Source organism: Monopterus albus, unplaced genomic scaffold, assembly GCF_001952655.1.
Source record: "Monopterus albus unplaced genomic scaffold, M_albus_1.0 scaffold27.1, whole genome shotgun sequence".
Taxonomy (NCBI): Eukaryota; Metazoa; Chordata; class Actinopteri; order Synbranchiformes; family Synbranchidae; genus Monopterus; species Monopterus albus.
Genome location: NW_018127907.1, coordinates 322601 through 347413, shown reverse-complemented (window position 1 = coordinate 347413; position 24813 = coordinate 322601). Strand labels below are relative to the sequence as shown.

The window sequence follows — 24813 nt, the reverse complement described above, 5'->3', positions numbered from 1 at the left end:
CTGCCCCACCTCACCTGTGCTCACTTGGTGAAGTATATTAGTGCTCAGGGTTTTGGAATAGCATAATTACTGTTAAAAGCACTTATGGGCATCCATACAATAATATGTGCATAAGTGTGTGTCAGCAGTAAATTCTAGCTGAACTGCACATTGTCTTTCTGCTGCCAATCTCCTCTGTTCTAACTGCCATCAGTTCACAATGTTGATGTTTTCCTGAGTTTGTCAGCAGGTCTGACTGGTGCTCAGCAATGCCTACAGCCTTCCTCAAAGGAGGTATCACAGTTGGACATGTACTCCCCACCACCCAGTCACACACACACATACATGAAAGAGAATAAAGAAAAGCATCTGTACAAATGCGGCTTCACTCATACTGAATGCCGTTCTTCTTTACTCTTTCTTAATGTGTCCACTCTTTCTGTTTTTCCTCACAGTCAAATTCACACGTATACACACACACACACACAAACACACACACTGACTAAATTGACTTGTCAGCTTCAATCAGAGCAGGAACAAAAGAATTCCTGCCAGTTTGAAGCTGACATCATTAATGGGTTTGGGAGGGGGCGAGCTCTGAAGACAAAGGGAGTGCAAGGTCGGGCCGACTAAGAATGCACTTTCATTTTGGTGGGGATGTTAGCGTTTTGATTTCAACCCCTATATGGCAACATCTTTTTGCGAGTGTCTCTAACTTTCATTATCTCTGGGAACAGAGGGGTGTGTGACACTTTGTTGTGCTGATGGAGAGAAATGTGACATCCATAATGCATTTCCTATTAGAGGATGCCACGCATGGACACACCTGGCCATGTGTCAGAGAGAGATGGACAGAAAGAGGATGAGAATAAATGGGGTGCTGGTGAAGGAAGAGCAAAAAATGTTGCCAAGTAAAGGACACCAATGCAAGAAAAAACATAGAGGAAAAGGGTAAAGTGTGAGTGAGAGGAAGAGCATGTTCCTGAGATAGATTGTGTCAAGGTTTGGAGTGTCAGAGGACATACTGTACAGCTCTTCATGTGACAAATGAAATCCACACATAAACCAGCTTTCCTGGTGCATTGTGGCAGTAAAGCCAAATGCTTTCAACATTTAAATCTTTTACTCTCACTTCTGTGACTCCATCCATCCTTATTTGCTTCTGTTTCCTCTGCTCCATGCCCATCTGCCTCCCCCTTTTTTGCAGCTTTCATTCTGACCCTGGATAAAGATGGAGTCGCTCATCTCAAATGGTAATAACTTTGGTCCATATGCACACAGCCATCACAAATTGATTACCGCCTAATGCTCCAAGCACTTCCACTCACTCTCTCTCTCCTTTTCCATCGTGTGATTTTGCATGAGGCTGACACCATGTCCAATCTGGATGTCATTAAACAGCACCTCTGGGTGCATCCCCAAACATGAACAAGCACATCCTAAACCCTTTTTTGCACGATCCTTCTCTTGCCCTGTCTTCTCCTTTTCCCACTGTGTTTGTCTAACACTCACTTGAAACCGGCTTCTCTCTCACCTGTTTTACCCTCAACCACTCATCCCCTCTTATTCTCATTCTAATTATACAATTACATTACCATTTCTATTTTCCCATTAGCATTTTTTGCTCTCCCTGTCTCTTACTCTTCCCCTTTGTAATTTGCTTTTTTCGGTCTTTCTCTTTCTCGTTCTCCCTTCCTTTACTCAGCCACTGAATGCGTTCTACCTTTTTTGCAGCACATAAACAGACAGTGCCCTTGGGGATGGGTTGGAGAGCTCCGTCTTTGTTTGTGTGCACCTCTAACTAACTCTCCATCTGCAGGGAGCCCAGCCAAGCCCAGCAGTGCAAGACAGATAGCTGGCACCATCCCAGACTCTTCTCTCGTTGGCCCACATCTTCACCCCCGCCTCTCAACTTCTCCTTCCTTCCAGGCTATAGTCATCCCACAGAGGCAGTTGTCAGCCGCCCTCAGGCAGCCAGACAGATACTGTAGACGCCCAACCCCTTATATTCTTTTCCCTTCAAGCCTTAAAGCAAAATCTGCCTCAGCTTGGACTGGACATTCTATCCTATCCAAGTCATATGCTGCGGATGTTCATCACTGGACTTTCCGCAAGCACCTGTGCCAGTGAACCCCAGGTTCACCTCCAACACAAGCTCCCTTCAGAGGCAAAATAACCAATAGCACAGTTTTGTATTTAGTCACATCAAAGGGGCTTCAAAGAGAGAGGAACTGAAGCATTAGCATTAGTTCAAAAACTGAGAGTTTCAAACATATACTTGCCCAAGGCTGTAACTTAAACCTTGAACAGAGTTATACTGTTATGTGTTGTTTTTCCTTGCATTCATTGGTGAGAATGTTCTTCTCTATACTGTATGAGACAATATGATACAGTAAGGATGTAAAGTAAAATACTGTCAAGGAGAAAAAATATGCAAGTACTCTCACTTCAGCACTACATTATCTGCTAAACTAAAACTTTTTCTCCCTTGGTAATGTGTGGTAATGGTGGCCAACCCCTGTACAGGGCAAGAAGAGAGTTTCACTCACCATTGTCAGGCTCAGACTTCCTGTCATGCTCAGTGTCAGTGAGAGAAAGGGCTGAGTTGGCACGGCTCGTGAGGCAGGAGCTCTGCTCAGACTTGAGGCCACGCATCCACATGTGCTGCAGGCCATGAGCAGGAGAGGGGTCCACCTCCGGCTCAGTGTCCACATCGGAGCCCACACCCAGGGAGTAACCACGGCTGTGGACATGACTGGCTGGTCCAGAACACAACGCTTCCTCCTCCTCCTCCTGTTGCTGCTGTTGCTGCTGCTGCTGCTGTTGGTGGATGTGGTAGTCCGGGCTCCTCATCTGCCCAGCCTTACAGAAATCTAAATCTGGAAGAGGACAGGCAGATAGGCCTAAGTACCGGCACAAATGGCACAGTTCTGGTTGGGTTGTCAAACCCACCCACTGAAGACATATGGCATAATTCAAAGCATGCCCAGTCATGGATACTTACGGGGAATTCAAGTACATAATCTGTAAAAATGGATACACGGCCGCTGTAATAAAACAGTGAGAATTACAACCACTAATCCACAGCCTAAATGCATAAATATGGTTCATTCTACAAACGGTGGAATCTGGGTGATATGTAGCATATTCCTTCTTACAGACCTAAAACATCTTGTCAGCTCACTTCTAAGCTTGATAAATCCACAACAAGCAGAGCTTAATGCATAGGCCTATTTTGGGTGACTGATCTCTTTAATATTATTAATAATAATTAGCTTTTTTTATTTCAGTGTTCTATTTAATACAGCCTCTGTAATATTAATGTAAATGTGAATGAGACTGAAGTAATTCATGAAAGAAAGTTTTACATGAAAAGTAGGCCTGCATGGCTCCATGATCAAAATGACAAGACAGTTCCTGAACTTGGCATTTAAAATGATTTGCTAATATTAAAATTGAACATTAGATGATTAGATGATGAACATTACTTTGTTTTATCATTAAAAGCACATTTATATATATTCAACATAGCCAGTATAAGGACTGTGATTATCATGCCAACTTTAAGGATTTTGGTGTCTGCAAAAATAATCTAAGTGACAGCACATCCACCGTTTTGTGGAATGACCCATATAGGTTGTGTGTACGTGTGTGTAAACAGCTATAGATATAGACAGCCTATATATATTATCTAAAAAGTGTATTGTAAAGGACGGAAAAACACAGTAGTATATTCTGACTTCACTGAAGACACCTTTGCAGCTTTACTCTCTGTATCTAATCACTTCAACAGTGGCAATAAAATTCATCAAACTTCTAACAATAATATGAACAGCAATCTTCATGAATGCCATCAGTAACAATGACTATCACATTTTACAGATTAACTGCAAAAAATGCATTGGTTTCTGATCAGAGTGGCCGCTGACAAAACAAATAAGGCACCGGGATTAATGAAGCCTGGCTGTTAGCCTGGTCTGGAGCAAGCTAGCTGCACAGAATAAATCTTCATAGTAACTTCATTTATCTTAATTTTACCTGCTTTCATATATCTGAGTAAGCACTCAATTCAGCCAGGATAACTGGAAAATCCCAGCTTAGTCCCTTACCTTGGTTTTGTGCAGTACCCCCCAGGTGTTTGTAGACATAGGCATTTACAAATCAAACACTGAGCACCTCCCAAATTATGTCACGTGACAAGCTGTTATTTGAGCAGGCATTTATTAAAAGTATTGCAGCAGAAGTCCATACCAAAATGCCACCCTCAGTTTTTCTTAACTACTGTATTTGCAGTGAAGCTATATCCTGTTCAGGCTGCCTTATGTGTATTATTGAGCTGGAGATGTATTGAACTGCTGCTCAAACAGAGCACTGATCTCATCTATATTCTCCTTGGTGAGGTGAAGAGATCAGATAAAGATCAAACCTTATTAATATTGACTCAGACTAAGGGGAAAATTGAGCCTCATATGCTTTCAGGTATTAGAACACCCTCCAATCCCAAGCATCAACCTGTTATCTGAGAACATCAGATATACTGTGTTAGTCCTCTGGTTACACTTCAATTCAATTCAATTCAATTGAGCTCTACCTTTTTTTTTTCCTGCAGAGGCAGTTGAGTAAATTTTCTTTCTGGCCACCTGAGTTTTCTGTTTAGAATGTGTAAGTGGAAGTGAAGGAACTGATGTAATTTGAAAGAAATCAAGGCAAAAATTGAAATCTATACAGATACCACTGTAGCCAGGTACCATTTAGAGTCTACTGAATACAGAGGAAGGCAAGAAAGACTTCCTCTCTTTCTCACTTAGTGCAGTTAATATGTGTGTTAGGTCAGGTCCTCTGATCATGAACCACAGTGTTTCAATAAAAGCCCCAGCCCTGTTGACCACTCCATTGACCAGTGTTGTGTCCTGCTGTGCCTGTTTGATGGGGTCAAGACCGACTGTGGCTCACACACTGTTCTGCTGGAATTAAACCGGTGCGAGATTGGTCGCCACTACACACTTCTGTTTAGCTCAAATTGGCTGCAAGAGGGCAGCTCAGGAGCAAATAGCCTATTTCCCCGTAGCAACAAACATGGATCGACTATAAACGGGGAAGTCATGTAACCATTTTGTTTGGAAATAAATGTGCAATACAGAAAGATATTTTAGCAGGTGATTAGAGGGAAAATAATTTTTTGAATAACTTCCCATTTCCTGCCATTACAGTTGGCAGCATCTGACTCACTTCAGCAAGAAATTTCTTTTTGACTATTTATGTATTTATCGCGACTTTCACCCAATGTTGTAAGTACTTGTCTGCTATCAGAATATCTGCCAAAACAGCCAGGGGCATTAGTTTCACTGTGTTTTGCATCCTGGATGTAATAAAATATAAAAACATCTAAATTCTGTTTATCCAAGGGTCTTTGTCATCAAGGCTCAATTACCAACCAGGCAAGTCAAATGGTTTGTACTAATTTAATTGAATATTGTTTGGAAAAATGAAACACTGAGGTACAATATCCACAGTAAGGGCCTTAGGACGGCCTTATTAACTCGAATCTTAGGGCATGAGTGAGGAGGGTTTCTCCTGTCAAATTTTAAGACTTTAAGAATCAAATATAATCAAATCACCACATAGCAAATGGGGCCAGTATTTTTACACAGAAAGAGGAGGAATGTGAGTGAATGCTCCTTGTGAACAACATTTTTGCCCTGAGATTTGTCTCTCAGGGCATGTTTAGGCTGCCACATGCTGTGATTGGTATCCACTGTCAGGGGGAGCTGAGTGGAAGAGACTATTCTGAAGTGAGAGAAGTATTTCAGTGTCTTCTGCATTTTTCAGAAGGGAAAAAACTCCATTTTGATCCACAGCTAGCAATCTCCTAAAAAGACAGTGGAACTGAACATCAGTAAGCCAGTAAAGGACAGTGATATTTTAGTAAAAAAAAAAAAATTAGATACAATATTAGTAGTACTAATTAGTAGTACTGTGTCCCCACAAATACACAATATAAATATGTAAAACTTTAGGTTCATACATACTCAAGTGATCAAGTTCTGGTCAGACTGTTACTTGTGAATAATTCAAACACTTATGCTGTAACTCATTTCTGGCTTTGTAAACAAAATGTTGAATAGTCTGAATGAATTAATTTGAGTTAATTAACAGGCAAACAGAAACTAATTATTGCGGTTAGCTCTTTTACACACTGAAGAATGATCTATATATCTATCTAGGAGGAAAGGAAACAAGGTCAAGTTGCAACAGTTTAAAAGATGAGGAGAAATTTGAAGAGCATGGGTGGGGAATTAGAGGAGAAATGAAGTGGCTGATCTTTGTCAGGAACACTGTAATCCATTAAAAATGTCACTGGAGGCAACGTCCCCCCTTAACAGTTGGTTACTTAGGTAGGGTATACTATATATAACTCTGTAGCTCAAAGATGAACAGATGTGCTTTTCAGAACCGGCTGTCATTGACATTTCAAAGGCTGCGCTGGGAGGTCTTGCGCACCTTACCATATGACACTGGAGGCAGAGGATGCTGTTTGTTATGGAAACAAAAGGCTGAATAACTGCTTAAAAAAAAGCAAGTAGTCTTTGACATCAGTGTGGACGAAATAAAAGCAACATGATGATGACTAATGGCCATCGATGAGCTGCTCCATGGCGAACAATACAACAAAATCCATAGCAGGTGGCATTCAAACCATGAAATCTCCACACAGCCTGCTTGTCAGGAGTTGTAAACTGTTATGAATGGCTAATGTTGCTTGTTAGAATGGTGGGTAGGTCCTGCAGAGTAGCAGAAGGCTGGGATAGCAGAAGGAGCAGCTATTGATCACTGTGAACCCTGCACAGCGGCATGTTCCTGAAGAGATGTAGCTCCTCTCTTAACACCACACATGACCTGCATAAAGACCATCCATCACAGCACACGTTGGCCCATTTCTCCTCTTGTCACTGACAGGGAAGAATTTTTCAGTGTATGTGTGCCACGGTGTGTCTGTATATGTGCCTATGTCTACCTGTCTCTGTATCTCTGAGTATGTGTGTAATGAAGGGTGGTGTTCCACCCCAGGTGAGGCCAGAGAGGTTTGGGGCTGACCTAGTTTAGCTGTGGGAGAGAAATATCACCTCCATGAAGAAGAGGTAATTGGCTGCCTCTGACTGTCCTTCTGGCTCATTGTGGGCTACAGTAGGTAATTCACATAAGCCCTTTTTAAAGACATCTGCGTGCATTTGTGTGTCTTTTTGTGAGTATGTCAATTTGTGTCCTCATACAGCAGTACAACTGTGGATGTGTATTTCAGGTCAATACATCCAGCCTGAGTGCGCTACCTGGTTGGGGTTGGTTGTAGTTGCTCTGTCTTTCCCGGTGTGAACCGAGGGTGAGGCGTAGCTCATGTGTGTAGTCGGGCAAGGTTTCGCGTGAAGTGTAGGAGCGGTGGTGGGTACGGCCGTCCTCACTCTCATCAGATGAGCTGGTGTAGGACATCTCCATTTCATGCCGCCCCTTAGACAACGGCTGGTAGGGTTTGCTGTCCATCTCCTCCATGGCTCGAAGGGCTCCACTTTAGTCACTCAGCACAGCCACAGCACAGAGCACAGAGTCTGGAAGCAAGAAGCAAGATGGAGGCGAAGCGGGAGAAGGGTAGTGAGGACAACAAGGAGGAAGAGTGATGGGCCAACAGATGAAAATGAAAGGAAGCACAGGATTGAACGGACAGGGTAGAGGTGAGAAATAGCATAAGGAGTCTGTTATTGAACAAAGCGGAACAATATTGCAACATCTGCTCATTTCAATGACAACAGACATTTATAAACAATATTTGGCTTCTCTCATATTTCACACCAAAGGTTAGTTCCAAATCAATATACTCAGGAGGGACCACAATGGTGGCCATTATATCCGGATGCGTTTGAAGAGAAACTGGCCAAAATCAAGCACAGCGCTTTGTTTTGTCAGTCATGGTTTCCATTTTCTCTAAGCTTTATCTCTGTGCTACAGACTACCATTGACAAGCTGTGCATAAATCAACAAATTTGCAGTTGAGCCTCATATCTCTCGCTTTCATTAAACACAGATTCTAAAGTAATGATGAAACAGTATTAGACACCAGTCTTTACAGTGTCATTGCCCTCCCAAATGGATTCATGATAAATCAGCTCTTTTAGCTCTAGCAGACTCAGACTTCTCTTGTTCTTCTCTCAACCACATCAAAATCTACTTCTGATAATGTCCGGCACAATATCCTTATACTGCCACAATTAATGATTGATTGGGACGATGATTAGAGCACAGAAAAAAGCGATTAGAAAATGCTTCATTCATATGTTCTTTTTCTTTGCCCTGTTCGAGGCCTTTCCAGCCTATTTCCTACAGATATAAGCTTCTAAATGGAGCTTGAGAGGGTCATTGCTCATAGAGACAAAGTGCTATGGTATTGACCTCTTCAGGGAGTCCTGTAGTCCATATATCAAAGCCATTAGAGCGTGCCTGCTCAATACCTCAGAGATCCGCAGCACAGGGTGATCACCACTAGTCTGATACAAGTTTACAGCTGACCTTTCTACTACCGCAGTAATGCTTTTATTCCACCAGAAAGGCTCCTTCCCCTGGCCTTGCATTCGCCCTCCTCATTCCCCACATGCACGCACACACTCAGTCCAGTTTGCCTGCATACACACACACACACACACAGACAGTCAGAGACCACCCACTGACCCCCTGACGGCAAATAGTCAAAAATGGGGCCAAGCTGCTCGCACATTCATCCCACACACCCACCCTCACCCCCTGCAGACATTACAACAGCACAGATGATCTGTAAAAGCTCTTCCTCCATCCAGCCATCTTTTTGTGTTCTCCCTTTAATGATAACACAAAGCACAACAATCCCTTTAAAAAAACAAAACCATATTTTGCATCCAATTATCTAAGCAACAGTGTAGCATACTGTAAGCTCCACTGGCTCACACACACATATACATGTGTTTCCCCGCAATCATGACGCCTTTCGTTTTGATTGGCAGGAGTTATTGCAAGGAATCAAAGCTGACTATTATCTCAGCTGCCCTGTCAGGATGGGATTGACTGGTGCCACCTTCTCTCTGGTATGGCGAGGAGCAAGTATACATTACCCTGTGAGCTCGGAGCTTGCTGCAGGCATTGACTGCTGTCAGTCTCTACAGAGGCTCTCTGTCCCGTTTCATGTCTGTCACATGCTTACACACAGGAATGAAAGCATGCAATCCAGCACCATCGTGTTCCACTATCATTATATGCAAAACTTTGTAAAAATTTTGTTTAGTACATGTAGCCCTGCTTGTATATTGACCTGTGCAATGTGAAACACTGTCTGTTTTCCTTTAAACTGCACCCCTTCCCTCTTTAATCCTCTCTACCTTTTTTACTTCTCTTTCACCACCCGTCTTCCTTGTGGTGATGCACCTCTGCTCTCCCTCTCCTCCCTCCCTCTCATCTTCACTCTTCCTCCCCTACCTCATACACTTTCCACCCTCTGTCTCATCCTCCGAGGCCTCTGCATTTAGAGAAGTAAGCCTGCTGGCGGGGGTTATTCCCACTAATTCTAGCCCACAGTAGGGTGCCCATTAGGGGGTATGATTCTTGGTTTTGATGTCAAAACCCGGAGGTTGTTTCCTAGAGCCAAGTTCACATCAAACAAGACATATGGGTGTTCTGTAGGAGAAGTCAGCATTTGCCACCTGAGCACAACAGCAGCCTAGTTTTGCGATTGAGAAATAACCACCTTGGGGTATGGAGAGCAACAGAGCTTCGCTATGAGTTACTATTCATAGAAAATACACAAGGACAGAACTGGAAAGGTATTAGCATGTTAGAATAATTAGTGCCATACTAGAATCTTCAGATCATAAACTACAAAATTTGCATGATCTCTCTCATCATTTTTTCTGTATGTAGAGCAGAGGACTACACAGTTAGTGAAGCTAACTAAGTGCTTAACAGAATGCATCACTATATTGCCAATGACTGACAATTCATCTTAGTCATCTTCATGTGAAAATTCAAAGGCTTCATGATTAATGCCTTTATTGTATTAGCCACAGTACTGCATGTGTAAACAACAAACAATGCTGTGGAGATGCAGTTTAAATTTTCAGTTGCATCTCATGTGAGTTTGTTTTCGGGTAAGAGTGAATTAATAGTGAGCTGTTGTATGCAGTGACAATGTATGTATATGTTATTGTGTGATTTTATTTTTAATTTAATTCTCATCTATAAATCATCAGTATGTAATGAAGTTGTTACTGTTGCGTTTAAAATTAACACAAAGTGAAACACTGAGGATTACATAGTTACCCCCCGTCCCCCCTCCCCTTACCACTCCCACTTTTACTTTGGTCACTGTTAGTAATTTAATCTTATAGCTACTTAACATAAGTTCTGGATTGCAACATCTATATGTGTTCCACACAACAGCAGGTTATGTCCTGGTCATACGCCAATAATAACATTTGTTTACTGTGACATGTACTGGAAACTTTAAATGTGACCTTTCACCCCGCTTGCAGTGTTCCTTCAGGGCAATGTCCGTAGTTGAATATGGTGATATACACTTTTGGAGCCACCATAAAAGGTAATTAAAATAGGTCAGATTCAGGATTTAATGCCAAGGATTTCTTTAGCCACTACAAGTACCACCTGTAGCGCAGTTGGGGAGTGAGGGAATGTATGTTTATGCTTCATATATCTGTCTATGTTGATCTGTCTATATTGCTGTTAATGTCCCTCAAGCTCATCATAGTAAACTGCCTGAAATGGGAACTCTCCAGTCCTGGTACTTTGTGCAGCATTCATGTAGACTGAGACAAAATTCATCCTTTAGTCACACACACAGCCATGTCTTACTAGAACACTCACTGGCATTCCCTACGCCCTCATCCTAACCATAACCATCACAAATACATGCCTAACCTAAACCTAATTCTAAACTGAGTCCTAAAACCAAGTGTTAACCTTCAAAAGACCCCTTGAGGTTGTGGGGACTGGCTAAAGCGCCCTCACAACAATGACAGTGAAACTCATACAGCCACATGGGAGTGATAATCCATGGCTACATTGCTGCAATAATATCTAATGGGACCCTTCACTCACTTGATCTCCTCCTATCCATCCATTTATTCACATGGTGCAGCCAGAGATGATTGGGCTGTTTTTGCAAATCTGCTTAGAGAAGTGATAGAGGCTCACATACACATTTGCTTTTAACCAGGATTTATGCTCCAAGTCATCTCCAGATGGGCGGGGTCCTTACAACAACAACAACAAACAGCACAGTGAAGATCGTCATGTGTAAAGGCAAGGACCATGAGGACAAGTCAAACCCAATTTATGCTTTCCAATCTCAAATGAATGTGCTGAAATCATGATGAACAGAAAGAGAGAGAGAAAGCATGCAAAATGGGAAAAAAGAGAGCAACAGAAAGAGGATTGGGGCCAGGGAGAGGCAGAGAAATTGAGTTTCACATTGGTAAATAAACAACAAGGACGGGGACAGCAGAGTGCCATCCAACAATATTAGCTCCTCAGATTATTGATACAGTATAATTCCAGGATTACAAATACATTTCCACCATGCAAAAAAGGTCTTATTTTCATAACAGCCTGGAGACCTCCAGTGAGGAGGCAGCTATTTTCTTTGTTAGCTCTGGCCTTTACATGTTTTCATGAAGCTTGTTTGCACAGAGATGAGCTAATCCTGCTCACTAAACAGGCCCTGCAAGCCACAAGAATGACGATGGGAAACTTTAAGAACTGTATTCATGCTAGAACGTAAACTTGTCATAGCAGATGCTCTGAAGTGGAGTCATGACAAACCCGCCGTTGTCTGGAAGTTTTCACTTTGTCTACCATTATGATGGCTTAATCATCAGAAGGAATAGAGGCGCAGTCTGTAGCTGCAAATGCAGATCCAGGCTACAGGTCCTATGGGAGTAAACAGTGAGCTGTCAGAGAGAGATGCCTCTCCCGAAGTGAGGAGGTGTGTGTGTGTGCGCGTGTGCATAGAGAGATGGGGGACATAGGGCTTTAAAACTATCTGTTCCATTCGTTAGCACCACCATGACTCCTCAGGCATATGACAGGGACACTTCAGACGAGCGGCCTAAAGGATCCATGGGACTTTGTTATACCTAAACCACCTGAAACACAACAAAACAGTGCACCACCCACTGGGAGTCATTTCCACCTGGTGAGAGGTGGGAAGCAGAGATGAATGGCAAACAAGGATAAAGAAAGTGATGGATAAATAACGAGATATGAAGAGATTTCATGGTGAAAACGGAACTGAAGGATAGGGAGACTGCCAAGTGAGACTTGGAGTGATAGAGGGTTTTAATTAGTGGATAAGGGCTGGCTATCTGTGGGGGCGGCGGCAGCACTCTCGTCACGTAGTTGTGCTTTCATAGCTGACCAAGCTTGAAATCTCTTGCTGCTTAATGCCGAGTTTACCAGCAGAGCACACACCGTAGTGCGTACTCCCCCACACACACATACACACACATACACAAACACACAAGCCTGGACCTCACCATACATACATACAGTACATTTCCCCAGATAAGATCCAAAGACGAAACACATACTGACAATCAGCCATCGATGGACACACACTCAGTGCCCTTGCGCCTACACACACTTACAGCACTGAAACTAACCGACAAACAACACACTTGAACACCCACAAGCCTCAGAGAATCAACAGTCTTTACTGGCCTTTTCAGTAAAGACTCTTGGATAAAACCTTGCTCACTGTTTCTCAGTGCCATTGCAGTGTCTTTGCCATTCAGCCTCAGGTGCACTGCTTATTTCCATTAAGCCTTACGCAGTATAGCACCCAAGGTTAATGCATGTCTGTACACAGCAAGTCATAATGGTGACCGTCCAGCGAGTTTGAGTGGGTGCACACACATGTCACAATGAGACCATGACCAAGAAACAGAAAAAAAAAAATGCAGGTGCCCACTTGAGCAGCAGATCAGGTCTTGTCAGGAGCTGTCAGGAGAAGGAAGACCATTCTGGACCATTTGCCTATTTATAGTGGACACGGGTCAAATCCCACATGGGTACTGCATGGCTGAGTGCTGTGGAGAAACCCTTAAGGTTCTACACTCTTCATGCCCTCTGAATGTGGCCTAGAGTGAGGGAGTAGCTATTCTTGAACTTTTCTAAGGCTGTTTTTATAGCTTGACTACAGTTAAAACTTTCTTCTTTCTTTTAGATCCTAACCCCCCACCACAGCTTCTTACCGGGCTGCTAGGTTCTTTTCACAATATCCGCTTCTATTTATCTCTGAGCTAAAGCCCTCTGCTGATTCCCCAGAAGGACGAGACGCAAACAAAAAAACCACAACATGAGGGAGAATATTCAACAGCACACATACGCACAACCCACCCTCACTTGCCGTGGCACACAAGCATTTGACCACAAATATCCAGAAGCACACACAGAGCAAGAAACACCACCCAAAACCACTTAATCAATAATCCTGACAAGGCAAAGTCTTATTCAACACATTTGATATTCCTCCTCTCTAGCAAGATAAATACATGTCACTGTCCTCATAGCAGGACTAAAAGGCTGTTCACACTAACTCGCTTTGCAAATAAAGCTTTACATCAAGAATGACAACCTCCTAAGCTCTCGGCATCAGCCACCATTTGGTAAAAAGCCTCTTTCAATAATGCATTTGAACGCTAAAACCTGCAACTGTCAAAGCAAAGCAAAGTGGCAGCATTACAGATACGGAATTAATTGATAAATCAGTGCCATTGATTCCAAAAATTGGATTTTGTGATTAGTGCTTTAGACAGTTTTCCCCGCGCCTTCCCTTTATGAAGTTGTTGATTACAAAGAAATGAGTGTATAAAGAGCATTAGCCCTGCAGAGAAGTAGCTGAAAAGATCTACTAGTAGCTGTTGAGCAGCATTGCAAATTGATTTCTGAATGGTTACTTATCCTCCATCTACACTGTTACACTGTGATGCTTGTCATGTGGAAAAACCATGAGAATTTTTTTTTTGTTTCCCTGCAGCTCCTCCTGCTCCTCGGTTCTGTTCTCAGTCCTCACCTCCTCTGCGATTCTCCTGACCTCTTGCAGACTGAGGACACAGATGGCATTCAACAGACTTGGACAAAAAAAAAAATGCTTCTCAACAAAGAAGGAAACAACACAAAGGCCTTGAGACTCAGTCAGGAACAAAATGTGGTCTTGGTGATGCTTTTTTGTGAGCTGATGAGACAGAGATGTGTGGGGGTGCCCGCTCAGTGTATATAAGCACCTAAATGCACCTCAGGGATATTGCATACAGTTTGGTTAACCACGCTCTACGGGAAATACAGGGGATTTAAACATTCAGCAAGTATAAATATATGGTTGTTAGAAATTTAAGTGATGGTTTCAACCCTGAAGGTTTGCCTACTGCATGTGGGAGATGCATATCAGTGAGGAGAGGAGGCACGGTTTTCTAAATAAGCAAATCATTTAAGCTTGAAATCAACAGCACATACTGTGAAATGTATTTGCAGTTAGAAAATGGCAGGGAGTCATGTTATATTCTATACTCCTCACCCTGTACCATGATTTGTTTTTCATTTATCCTGTATCTTATTTTTCATTGTGGTCTTTTCATTCTAAAAAACTTGGTAGGCAAAACTGCATTGGGCATGTCTCTTAACAATTTGCATTTCTCATTTCACTGCTTGTCAGATAAATCACTGTGTCTTCTGAGCACATTAAACAGAGCAAAATATGAATTGTCCCATGATTCCTTTTCTGTGGATGACATACAGCACTTGCTGTAAAATTTGCGATTTCAAAATTGTTACATCTGGAGACGTGTATTAGGACTGCTTTATTTGCAAATGTCTGCACACTGCTGCCATGATTTTCTTGGAATAAATATTGAATATTTCATTGCTCAAATCACTTTTTTTTTGTTCAGGTTGCCTTGGCATTTTGGCCGAAGATCAGCAGAGAATATGCGTCTCTGCAGTTAGAAGTCAATTTGGGCGATGATACACATACTTGAAATGCTTCCCAGAGTTCACGGCGGATCAAGAAACATTCTGAAAGGAAACCTTAACAACAAAAGAACTCCCATGCAACACACCGCAAAACGTATTGAACCCGACTGTACTGTATTGTATAAAAAATGGTTTCCAGCCGAGATGCATCAAGCACCATTTTGGAGCTATTCATCTTTTCTATGAGTTAATAATTCATGATCATCTAGAAAGTAGAGCTATGAATATTACCAGACGTACAGTATAACATCACCGTGTTTTATGTTTCTAAGTAAATCACTTAACAGACAGGCAACAAAGCCGCAGATGCATTTTACTCACAATGAAATATTAATCATGATCCCGAGGTACAAACGTAGGTCTGTAATATGCTGTTAAAGTTTTTCTGTGGGTTCATGGTGCAGCAGGTGTGTGGTCAACTCATTTCCATCTTAATCTAACTACTGAGAAAGACAGTGGAATGGGATCAGATGTCTTTAGGTCTGAGCATGTGATCAGCTTGTTTTTGTTGAATCATTCCCAGATCATTTTCCTGTATTGATGTAACTGAGGGCGATACGCTGCCTTATACCCTGTCAGTAAAAGCCGGCCTCCGGCAACTGCTGCTGTGTTCTTTGTGTCAACAAAAGCAGGATAAAATCAACGCAAATATAATGGATTTTAATGTAATTAGTCTGACACCGACGCCAAGACGTACAATTCGAAATGAAGGACAATTTATGTGGTAATAAATTGGGGAAGAAAGAAAAATTGATTTTTCTTCTATTAAAGTTGTCCAGTGACTTGATTAATAAAAATTTCACAGTGAGAAATGTGTCCCTGTAGGAGTGCATCAGTTGTCTCAGTGCATGTGTGTGTTTGTGAGACAGCACCAAGAGTGTGTGTTATTTGTGTGTGTGTGTGTGTGTGTGTGTGTGTGTGTGTATTTGCACCCGGTGTTACTTACAGTGTGGGGACCGAGACCTGTTTACACACACACACACAATGTGGAGACTTGACCTTCCTCACTCAAGTTTCGTTGACAGTGTGGTCTAAGGTTAGGGTAAGTCTCCAGCAAATGAATATAAGTCAACAGGAATAAAAACAGACGTGTGTGTGTGTGCATCTATTTAGTTTGTGTTATTCACATGTACTGTATATAAAGCAAAATGTACACAAGTATAGTAACAAAGTCCACCATGATAAAAGGAACCTTTGTGATGTGCAGAATGTATAGAGGGGATGTAGACAAAATAAATAAATAAAAAATAATAAATAGAACTGTGAACAATTTGTCAGTTGACAGAAAATTAATTAAAAAAAACAAATTTGACAATCAATTAAAAATGTTCTAGCAAAAGTTGCAAATGGTCAGTCTTCTAGCTTCTCAAATGTTAAAATTATCTGGTCTTCTAATATAGTAAGCTGAATGTCTTTGGATTGTGGACTTTGGGGCATTTTGGACATCTGAAGACATCACTGTGGGAATGTGTGACCTTTTGTAGTTGGTAGAATCTGATACAGACTAAATTACTTTAGACAAATCATCCCAATTGAAATAATCATTTAATATTACAATTACTCTGAACAGAGTAGTAGTTAGATAGGTAATCTGGTAGTTAGGGAACAGAGAACAGAATCACTCCTGCTGCAATGGAATAGATAGAATATTAAATAAGAAGATTGTCACACAGTCAGTCAGTCATTGTTGGTCACAGGGTCTAGTCAGTCAGAGTCCAGAGTCCAGAGTCCCCCCGGCCGGGTCCAAAAGCACACTCACAACTGCAGCACCATCACTCCTTCTCTCCCTAACCCAGCTGTCCTAACCATTATCTTCTCGCAGTTACACAGCCTTCTATGGCTTGAGCCAGAGTCACAGTCCCATGCCAGCTCTACACTCCTTCTTCCGAGCATTGTCTAAGATTTGTCTAAAGGTTGCGTTGACCTAGTACACATTTCCTTTTTCTAAACATGAACAGAGCACACAAACCGTTCACATAAGGCCAAAGCTATGTCCATTCCCCATTTAATGAGCAATTCACTCTAGATGTTTACCCATAAATTAAACGAGGAAGATACAGCCAAGATATTCTTGCTTGAGCAAGAGAAGAGAAGAGAAACAGAAGAAGTTTACATAAACACTTAGCTCACCCTTACATAACTATTACAAATAACATCTATATATGAACTACACACTATTCTATTACATATTACCTCTGGACTGGTACCTTGTTTGTTTTTAACCACTACACTTTCTCACCTGACAATAGCTGAGGGAATAATTGGCAGAATAACTGATAATGAATAGAACTGCCCTATAATATAACCCAATACCACAAAATAAACTAAATTCTCAAAATTACCATTCACTTACATCAACATCATTCTGACAGCCCGTTTGTCTCTGCCCTCCAGCTAGATGTGCTCTGTCAACACTCCTCTTCACACACACAAGAAGACATATACACACACTCCTTAATCTCATATTTTAAAGAGCAGTGAGCTTGACCACTAAGCGTCCCATGGCTCTGATCCTTCTGTCTCCTGACTAGAATTTGGAAGAAGGGAGGGAGCAAGCCTGAAGGTGGAGGAGTGTGAAGGGAGGATGTGATTGCATTTTCCCAATACAAATCTCACATAACACCCTGCTCCTCATTCGACTGTATATAGTTCCTGACTTATGCCCACAGCCCAATGGTAGAAGACCAGAGAGGATGGAAGACTGGAGATGTCAGGTGAAACTCAGTCAAATACTTAAAAAAAAAGAACGCCTCAAGCACATACTGCATATAGGTGTGTGTTTGTAAGTGTGTGTGCACATAGTATTTACTCACACTGTGGGGAACCTGTTTACACACTCACACTGCAGGGACTCTACTTTCCCCGTGGGGACCTGATGCTGGGCATCAGCATGTAAATCACTGAATTTTAGGGTGACAACTTGGTTTAAGGTTAGGTTAGGTGTTAGGAAAGTAGTGGTTATGGTTGAGGTTGGGGTAAGTCCCTTGGAAATTAATGTAAGTCTCTGTAGGGGTGATGAAAACAAGGATGTGTGTGTGTGTGTGTGTGTGTGTGTGTGTGTGTGCTTGCAGCACCGATAAATGAAGGTAATTTTGCTTTTGATACTATTTCTGTCCCCGTCTCTGTTGGCTCACTTTTTGGTTTCAACACTAAAATAAAGAGCATTGTATTTGGATACCTTATGGAGAAAAAACACAGACTTGCTCTGGCATGAAAAAACCTGACAATGGAAAAATATTTTTATCCAATAAGTGCTACTCTGTGACAAAGATAAGAGAAAGCAAACTGAAGACATTTAGGTTTCAGACTCATTAAATATCCAACTGTGGAAAGAAATTCTATTAATTATGAAGCACATGTACAAATCAAAGGCTGCACAGTCTGTAAAACTGTTATTCCAAAAGCATGATACTCCTCTTTTTATAATTTGCAATAAATTTGTCAGAATAATGACCGTATGTTGGAGCAAAGCTTTTCATACTTACTGCTTATTATCAGTAGACATTTTATATTGCCAGGAATGCTTTGCTGTGCTAAGTGCATTAATTGTAAAGACAAGTGTAAACACTGGGCCAGTACTACCATCTGAGGTTTTTTATAGGGTAATTTGGCAATATTATATTGCTTTTGCGTTTCACTTTTGCTTAATCGCACTGCTGGCAATTTCCTTAGCGCAGAGGCTGACCACAGCCAAATGAATAGAGGCAACGCTAATTAGCACTGGAGGATTTGTTAAACAATTCCTCTTGAGGGCGAAGCAGCATTGCAGCAAGAAGTTAAATATTTGAAGTTGTACAATGGTTGCAATTGAAATGTCTGTGAGTGTGTTTGTGTGTGTACGTTTAGTGGTCCAGCAGTTTGATTAACCAACTGGCATGGGTTCTTTTACTTTGGAATTATCAGCAGGGTGGTGAACACACCTTTTCCAGCAATTACAGTCTCACCATATGATGGACATGCACAGAGAGAGAGAAGAGAATAAAAACCCCCACTGGTCCTCATATCTGTGACCTTAAACTCTGCAGCACTAAGTGTGGCACTCAATATTAAAAACAACCTCTAATGCATTTCACATTGTCCTTTCACTAATTCATGACCCCGATTTTATTAAGGAAATTTAGTTTTGCAGGGAACTTGTGGGGCAGAAGGGAAGTGTGTGAATGATTCCATGGGAGGGAGCATTACAGTGCCAAGGGCTACTGCATTCCTGGAATGAAAATTCATAAATAATTCAGGGCTGGATAACAAAAAGAACTCCCCCGCTGTCTTGCACAGCACTGCACTATCCAAAGGCCATGCAATATCACTCAAATCTCAGAAAAACACAAATTATTAGACACATGATTTTTTTTGTTAGTGGTTTCTTGACTCGGGACAATGGGATGTGCTGACAGCCGAGGTAAAAAGCCAGTATCCTAACAACAGGCACTCCTACAATATATTGTCAGAATGTTGCACTGAAATAACGATGGGACTCCAAGCCAAGAAGCTGAGCAGCTTCTTTGGATTTCCAAAACACCATATGCACTACCCACTTACCAATAACAAGTCTCAAGAACAACAACAACAACAAAAAAAAAGAGTGTGCAACAGCTGAGATAGATAATTAGTACGGCGACAACCGCTGACCGCTAAGTGCTGCTGAGGGAAAACCAGAGTGCACTGGCACAGGCTGAAATGTAAAACTCTGGGTACCCGACTGATTGATTAGTTAAGTGTTTAGTTAGCTGACTGATAGAAATGCCAGTGGCTTGTCAGCGGCATGTACACGTATAACATATGACTGGTGACATTTGAATTCAAAGACCTGTCCTCTAATTTTTGAAGGCTTCGCCATAATGGTTGTGCCATTTAAATGATGCAGTTAATCACTGTTCATCACCACCTCCAGTGCAGCAGCCCTGCAAGGCCTAAAAATCATTCACGTGAGCAACAAGCGTACCCACACGCACTTCTCTAGACAATGCCCCCAGCTATGATACACTGGCAAGCAAAGCTCAGTACAGTGGAAGAAATGAATATGAGGACAATCATAAAGCACCCCAAGCCCCATACATCGTCTTCTTCTGTGTGTGTGTGTGTGTGTGTGTGTGTGTGTGTGTGTGTGTGTGTGTGTGTGTGTGTGTGTGTGTGTGTGTGTGTGTGTGTGTGCATTTGTGTGGAAGAGACACAGAGGAAAATAGTGTTGTGTTATCTAACCTCAATGCACAGATGCTCTCTATTAATCACAAAGAAGTAAGACAGACTGCCTCATTTTTATTTTCACTATCAATAAGGTGCAAGCCGGGGAAGAATTAAGCACGGTGCCTGCACCATCACGAGCGGAGTCAGGCAGGGTAGTGACACACAGTCCTACACTGACAGAAGATACTGCATTCATGTCTATAGGCTTTTAAGTAAAGCTGCTGTTTTTTTAAGATCCTAAAATAATATGAAAAAACATAGGTATGCCTGGGGGTGTGAATCAATCCAAACATCAATACATTTGTCAGAAAGATGTGTACAGCTGCTGGAGGAGTAGTGCATTAGATCAGAGTATTAGATATATTGACAAATAGTTGTTTCTGAATAAAGTGCATTTGCATTTTCAAATGAAAGTTATATATTACCATTCCCTAGTCAAGTAAAGCAAGAGTAACAAACCATGGAAGAAAAGTATGAGATGCTTTTGGGAGTTTCTCATTAATGGAAGAATATATTTAGACAATTACTCAAAATTATTTATTATTTACTTATTTGTTTTGCTTATTTGATTTTTTTATTTATTGTACATATGCCTTCAGTGGTCTGCTCGAAGCAATTATTTATAATCTAGCCTGCTGTGAAGGAGAGGAGTGAGGAGGTCTAATTTAAATCTATCGGAGCATATCCATCCTGGTGCAATTTGCCCTGCATGTCTATAGTAATAATTATGATTTATCAAAATTAATTTACTGCTCTTAATTATTTACCCTCGCACATTTTAAACACTGCCAATGTGAAAGATAAATGTCATGCAGTTCAATAATGTTTTAGACAGGGAATGGCTTCACCAGCTGCAGCATCATCCAGAAGGGTAGACGTTTATGTATGAGATGCAAAAATATATGTACCAGCAGGATGCAGTGGATCACAGTGTGGAGATGTGTCCTGACGTGTCTGCTGGACTTGTAGTGGTAACATCCAGCCCAGGCCCAGTTGGCTGTGTTGATGTTGAAATACATAAGGCATGCATCAGAGAGCTCTGCAGTATACCTCCTGGATTTCCAGTGGCCCTCTTAGCATCAGTGGGTTTTCTTAGTGCTGATGGAGACTGAGTGGACGAACCAGAACTGGAGCAAAACAACTCAAGGCTGCAAGCAAAATGAAAACGACACTTGCCCTCCTGGAGCAGGCAGTCTGCTGTCCTGTACTACACCCCAGTTGTCTACGTTTAGACCGGCTGTCAAAGACAGGCTTGTGTGCATAAAGTCTGCGCCCCTGCACTTCAGAGGAGGTGCACTAATTTTCATAAAACCGCACCACACACAAACACAAACACAAACACCCACACTCTATCCCCGTTTCCCTATGTGTCTGTGTGTGCGTCTCAGACACACGCACACACAGACACACAGTCACACATGGCCCAGTGCACCGCACAGCACATCTGAACAGCTGATAATAACCATTTCCTGTGAACTCACGTTGTCTCAGCACCCAAGCCTCGTTTAGCCAAGCAACACTGTAGCCGATCACCCCCAACGAGCCCACTACAGGCCAGAGCTGAACGTGTCGCTTACCTCCGCCACGTAAAGCCATTCCTTTAGTCCGATTCCATGCGATAAGAACCCTGCAAATGTGGACGACTGTGCAATCCCCCGGTAGAAATGTGACTTAAGACGTGCTCCTGCTCAAATGTGGATGATACACCTCTCTCTGTGCCTGCTGGTCTGGTTTCGAGGCGGCGATGCTGATGCTGAAGATGCCCGTCTATCAAATGCCGATAGAGGACGACGAAACGATTTGCGCGGAGAGCAAGGGATCTCCTTCCAGGGGCTGTACGCGGGCCAGCTCCACTGTGTTTGGGGACAGGGAGCCCGGCGCGGTGCGTTTAGCCGCAGTTGAACCCGAAGAGGATGGCGGGTGATGCTGGCGCTGGTGAGGCTCGTTGCCGCTATAACAGCATCCCTGGATCATACCACCGCGCCGAGGAGAAGGGGGTGTGGCACGGACCGGCCACAGACACGAACACGCACAGGCTCTCTCTGTCGTCAGGAGGTCGTCTGGATCACTAGTTAGCCTCATTCAGGTGATGCCATATGGCTGCACCGTGGTCATGTGCTGGAATGCTGACTCATTATGTAAAGCCCAAATGGTGAAAGTTTGGTATTTCCTGCCACCGTTCCTGCTTTGGTAACATTTTAGCTGAATGTTTCTAAAAACCTGTTTTATTCCAATTTTATGCCCAAGAGTAACAACAACCCGAGGCCTGATGAAGATCATTTTATCAGTTATATATTAATAGAAAACATGCCCCCACAAAGGCTCCCACCTCCTGGGAGTAATTGTATAACAACACAGATGAACAAACATAGCCTACACATGGAGGATGGAATTTGACACTAATCTATTGCAGAAGTGGGCCTGGCTTGTGATAACACCTGCATATCAGCTCACAGTATCTGTTTTTCTGAGCTAAATTAGCCACATAATGATTCTGACCCGTGCGCTATGTGTGATGCATTGGTGTGGGTGTTTACAGCGGTAGCTGGTACAAACAACTTGTGAATGACAGTGGTTCTAATGATGCAGTTTATTATTTCCCCAAAGCGCAGTACACGCGGGGCTACAAACAACCACTCTGACAGCTGCTTCACTATGTCTGCCTTTCAGCCTGTCTCACCACATCCAAAGCACAGCACAGCAGTATGCATCTTTTATCAACAATGGGTTTTGGCACTTTCTATCACTTTCATCACCGATTCTCTCTAAACGGAGGCTGCGAGTCCAGAACTACTAGGCGGGGATGAAATGATCCAAGGGAGTACAGTGAGGGAAAAGACCTTTAGGTTGAAGTCTAGTTGATGTGTCCTTCTGATGTAGCGATTACCGGTGTGTTTGTCATCTGGGTACAGGTTGTCAATATGTCGCTGTCAGGACGCTGCAAGAGACTGTTTCTTGGAGCAAAGAGTGCAGAGGATTAGAAAGGATTGTAATCAAGCGTCCGAAGACCTCTGGAGTTTCTAAGCGTCGCCCCGTGTTGGTGAGCAGTGCGTCTCTGAGTCCATGTTTGCCGGCAGTCCTAATTGTAGCTGCATTACACCTCCAGCAACATTATTCTTTTTGCCCAGCACTTCTCACTGAGACATCTCCTTGACAACCAGCTCAATGCAGAAATTTGAAATGTCACAGTGTTTTACTGTGATTCTTTTTTATCATTATGGTCTATAGGTGTGGAGAGGTGGGAGCGCTGGCCTTGCTGTGTAAGAGGCATAGCGCTTCTAGAAAACATGGTGAATATAAATGTAAAGCAACATTTTATATAGCATGAGATTTTGGTTGGGAAAGCACTGGCATATATTTATGATATTTTATAGTGTATTGCATTTAACATGGTAGTTTCATGGTAATAAAGTCCGTGGAGGGAACCTAGTCAACCTTTTACCTGATATTAAGCATTATTAGAGCCACAGATGCTCTATAGTGCTAGACTGCATTTAAGGCATATTTTCAGTTGCATTATATCTGATGCCATTAGATTATAATGTAAGTTGCGTTAAAATAATATAACCTGATTAATCAGAATCTCATCTGGCAAAAATAAATGTCAGTGGAGACAAATAGGAGACCCTCATGTTCAAACATGGTCTTATGGAGATAAGATCATGTTTGCTGATCTAATTATCCCTGCCCTATTTGGATGACACGGAAGCACGGTTTGAAGTGGAGCACAGAGGTGGATTTAGAGTTAGTACTCCATAAAAGTGATGTGAGAGTGAAATCTACCACTGCTGCTGTGAATGCTAAAATGGAGTCTGGTGAGAATAACTTTGATGGGAAGCTGTCCACGGCTCTGATATCCCTCCCTTTTTTTTATCTGATGAGATGCAACTCATGTTCGTTCCTGTTGACACATCTAGGATATATCACACTTAACATACAGTCCTGAGACCGGAGATAGATCTGTAAGGCATCCACACCTTAATGCTAAGCTTTAGCAGTAATACTGGATTGTTTCTTCTGCACTACTTTACTTCACAGCTGGAGGCAGTTTCCATGAGCATTGTTTAGTCTTGTACATGCAAACTGCAAAGCCAACACAGTTTAGCTCCTCAGAGCCCTGTGATCCTTGTAGGTTGGGATCGATTGGCTGGTGATCGGTCCTCCTTTGGAGCACGATGTGGCCATTGTATGTTGTAGCTAGAAACCAACATTTCCTCTCAGTAATTTTGCTGCAGTTCTCTTTGCTGGTGTTCTTGTTTTCTTCCACTTTATTTCCCCCTCTGTCCCTTGCCTGCTCTGTTCCATGTCTTCTTTCCTCCCTCTTTTTCCCATTTCTCTTCTTTTTCTACTTTTCTCTTCATTTTCACACTATGCTTGTAAATCCCCCCTGCCTAGCTCCATCCCTCTCTAGGGTAACATTGTTGAAGAGGTTTCTCTCATTCAGTAATGAGGGATCTTGGATCAATGCTGTCAACAATGCAGCTCCACTAGAAACACAGTATTATTCTGCCCTTGTGGTAGATGCCTGATCTCCAGGGGTGTTAAGAGTTAACTAGGGTACTCTTTCTCCAGAGGGGTGTCGGGGATGTGCTC

General features: G+C 42.3%; 1 protein-coding gene across 1 annotated transcript in view; it reads right to left on the bottom strand.

The window, feature by feature from the left end:
- The window catches only part of tenm1 (teneurin transmembrane protein 1), a 181262-nt gene extending 158888 nt beyond the window's left edge, over nt 1-22374 (bottom strand). Inside the window, exons 1-3 of the mRNA XM_020595580.1 lie at nt 21798-22374; nt 7308-7580; nt 2529-2858 (exon numbers count right to left, since the gene is read on the bottom strand). Coding sequence (XP_020451236.1) covers nt 2529-2858; nt 7308-7524 — 547 coding nt within the window. The 5' untranslated portion in view covers nt 7525-7580; nt 21798-22374. The remainder of the gene's footprint in view (nt 1-2528; nt 2859-7307; nt 7581-21797) is intronic.
- Between the last annotated feature and the right edge of the window lie 2439 nt (nt 22375-24813).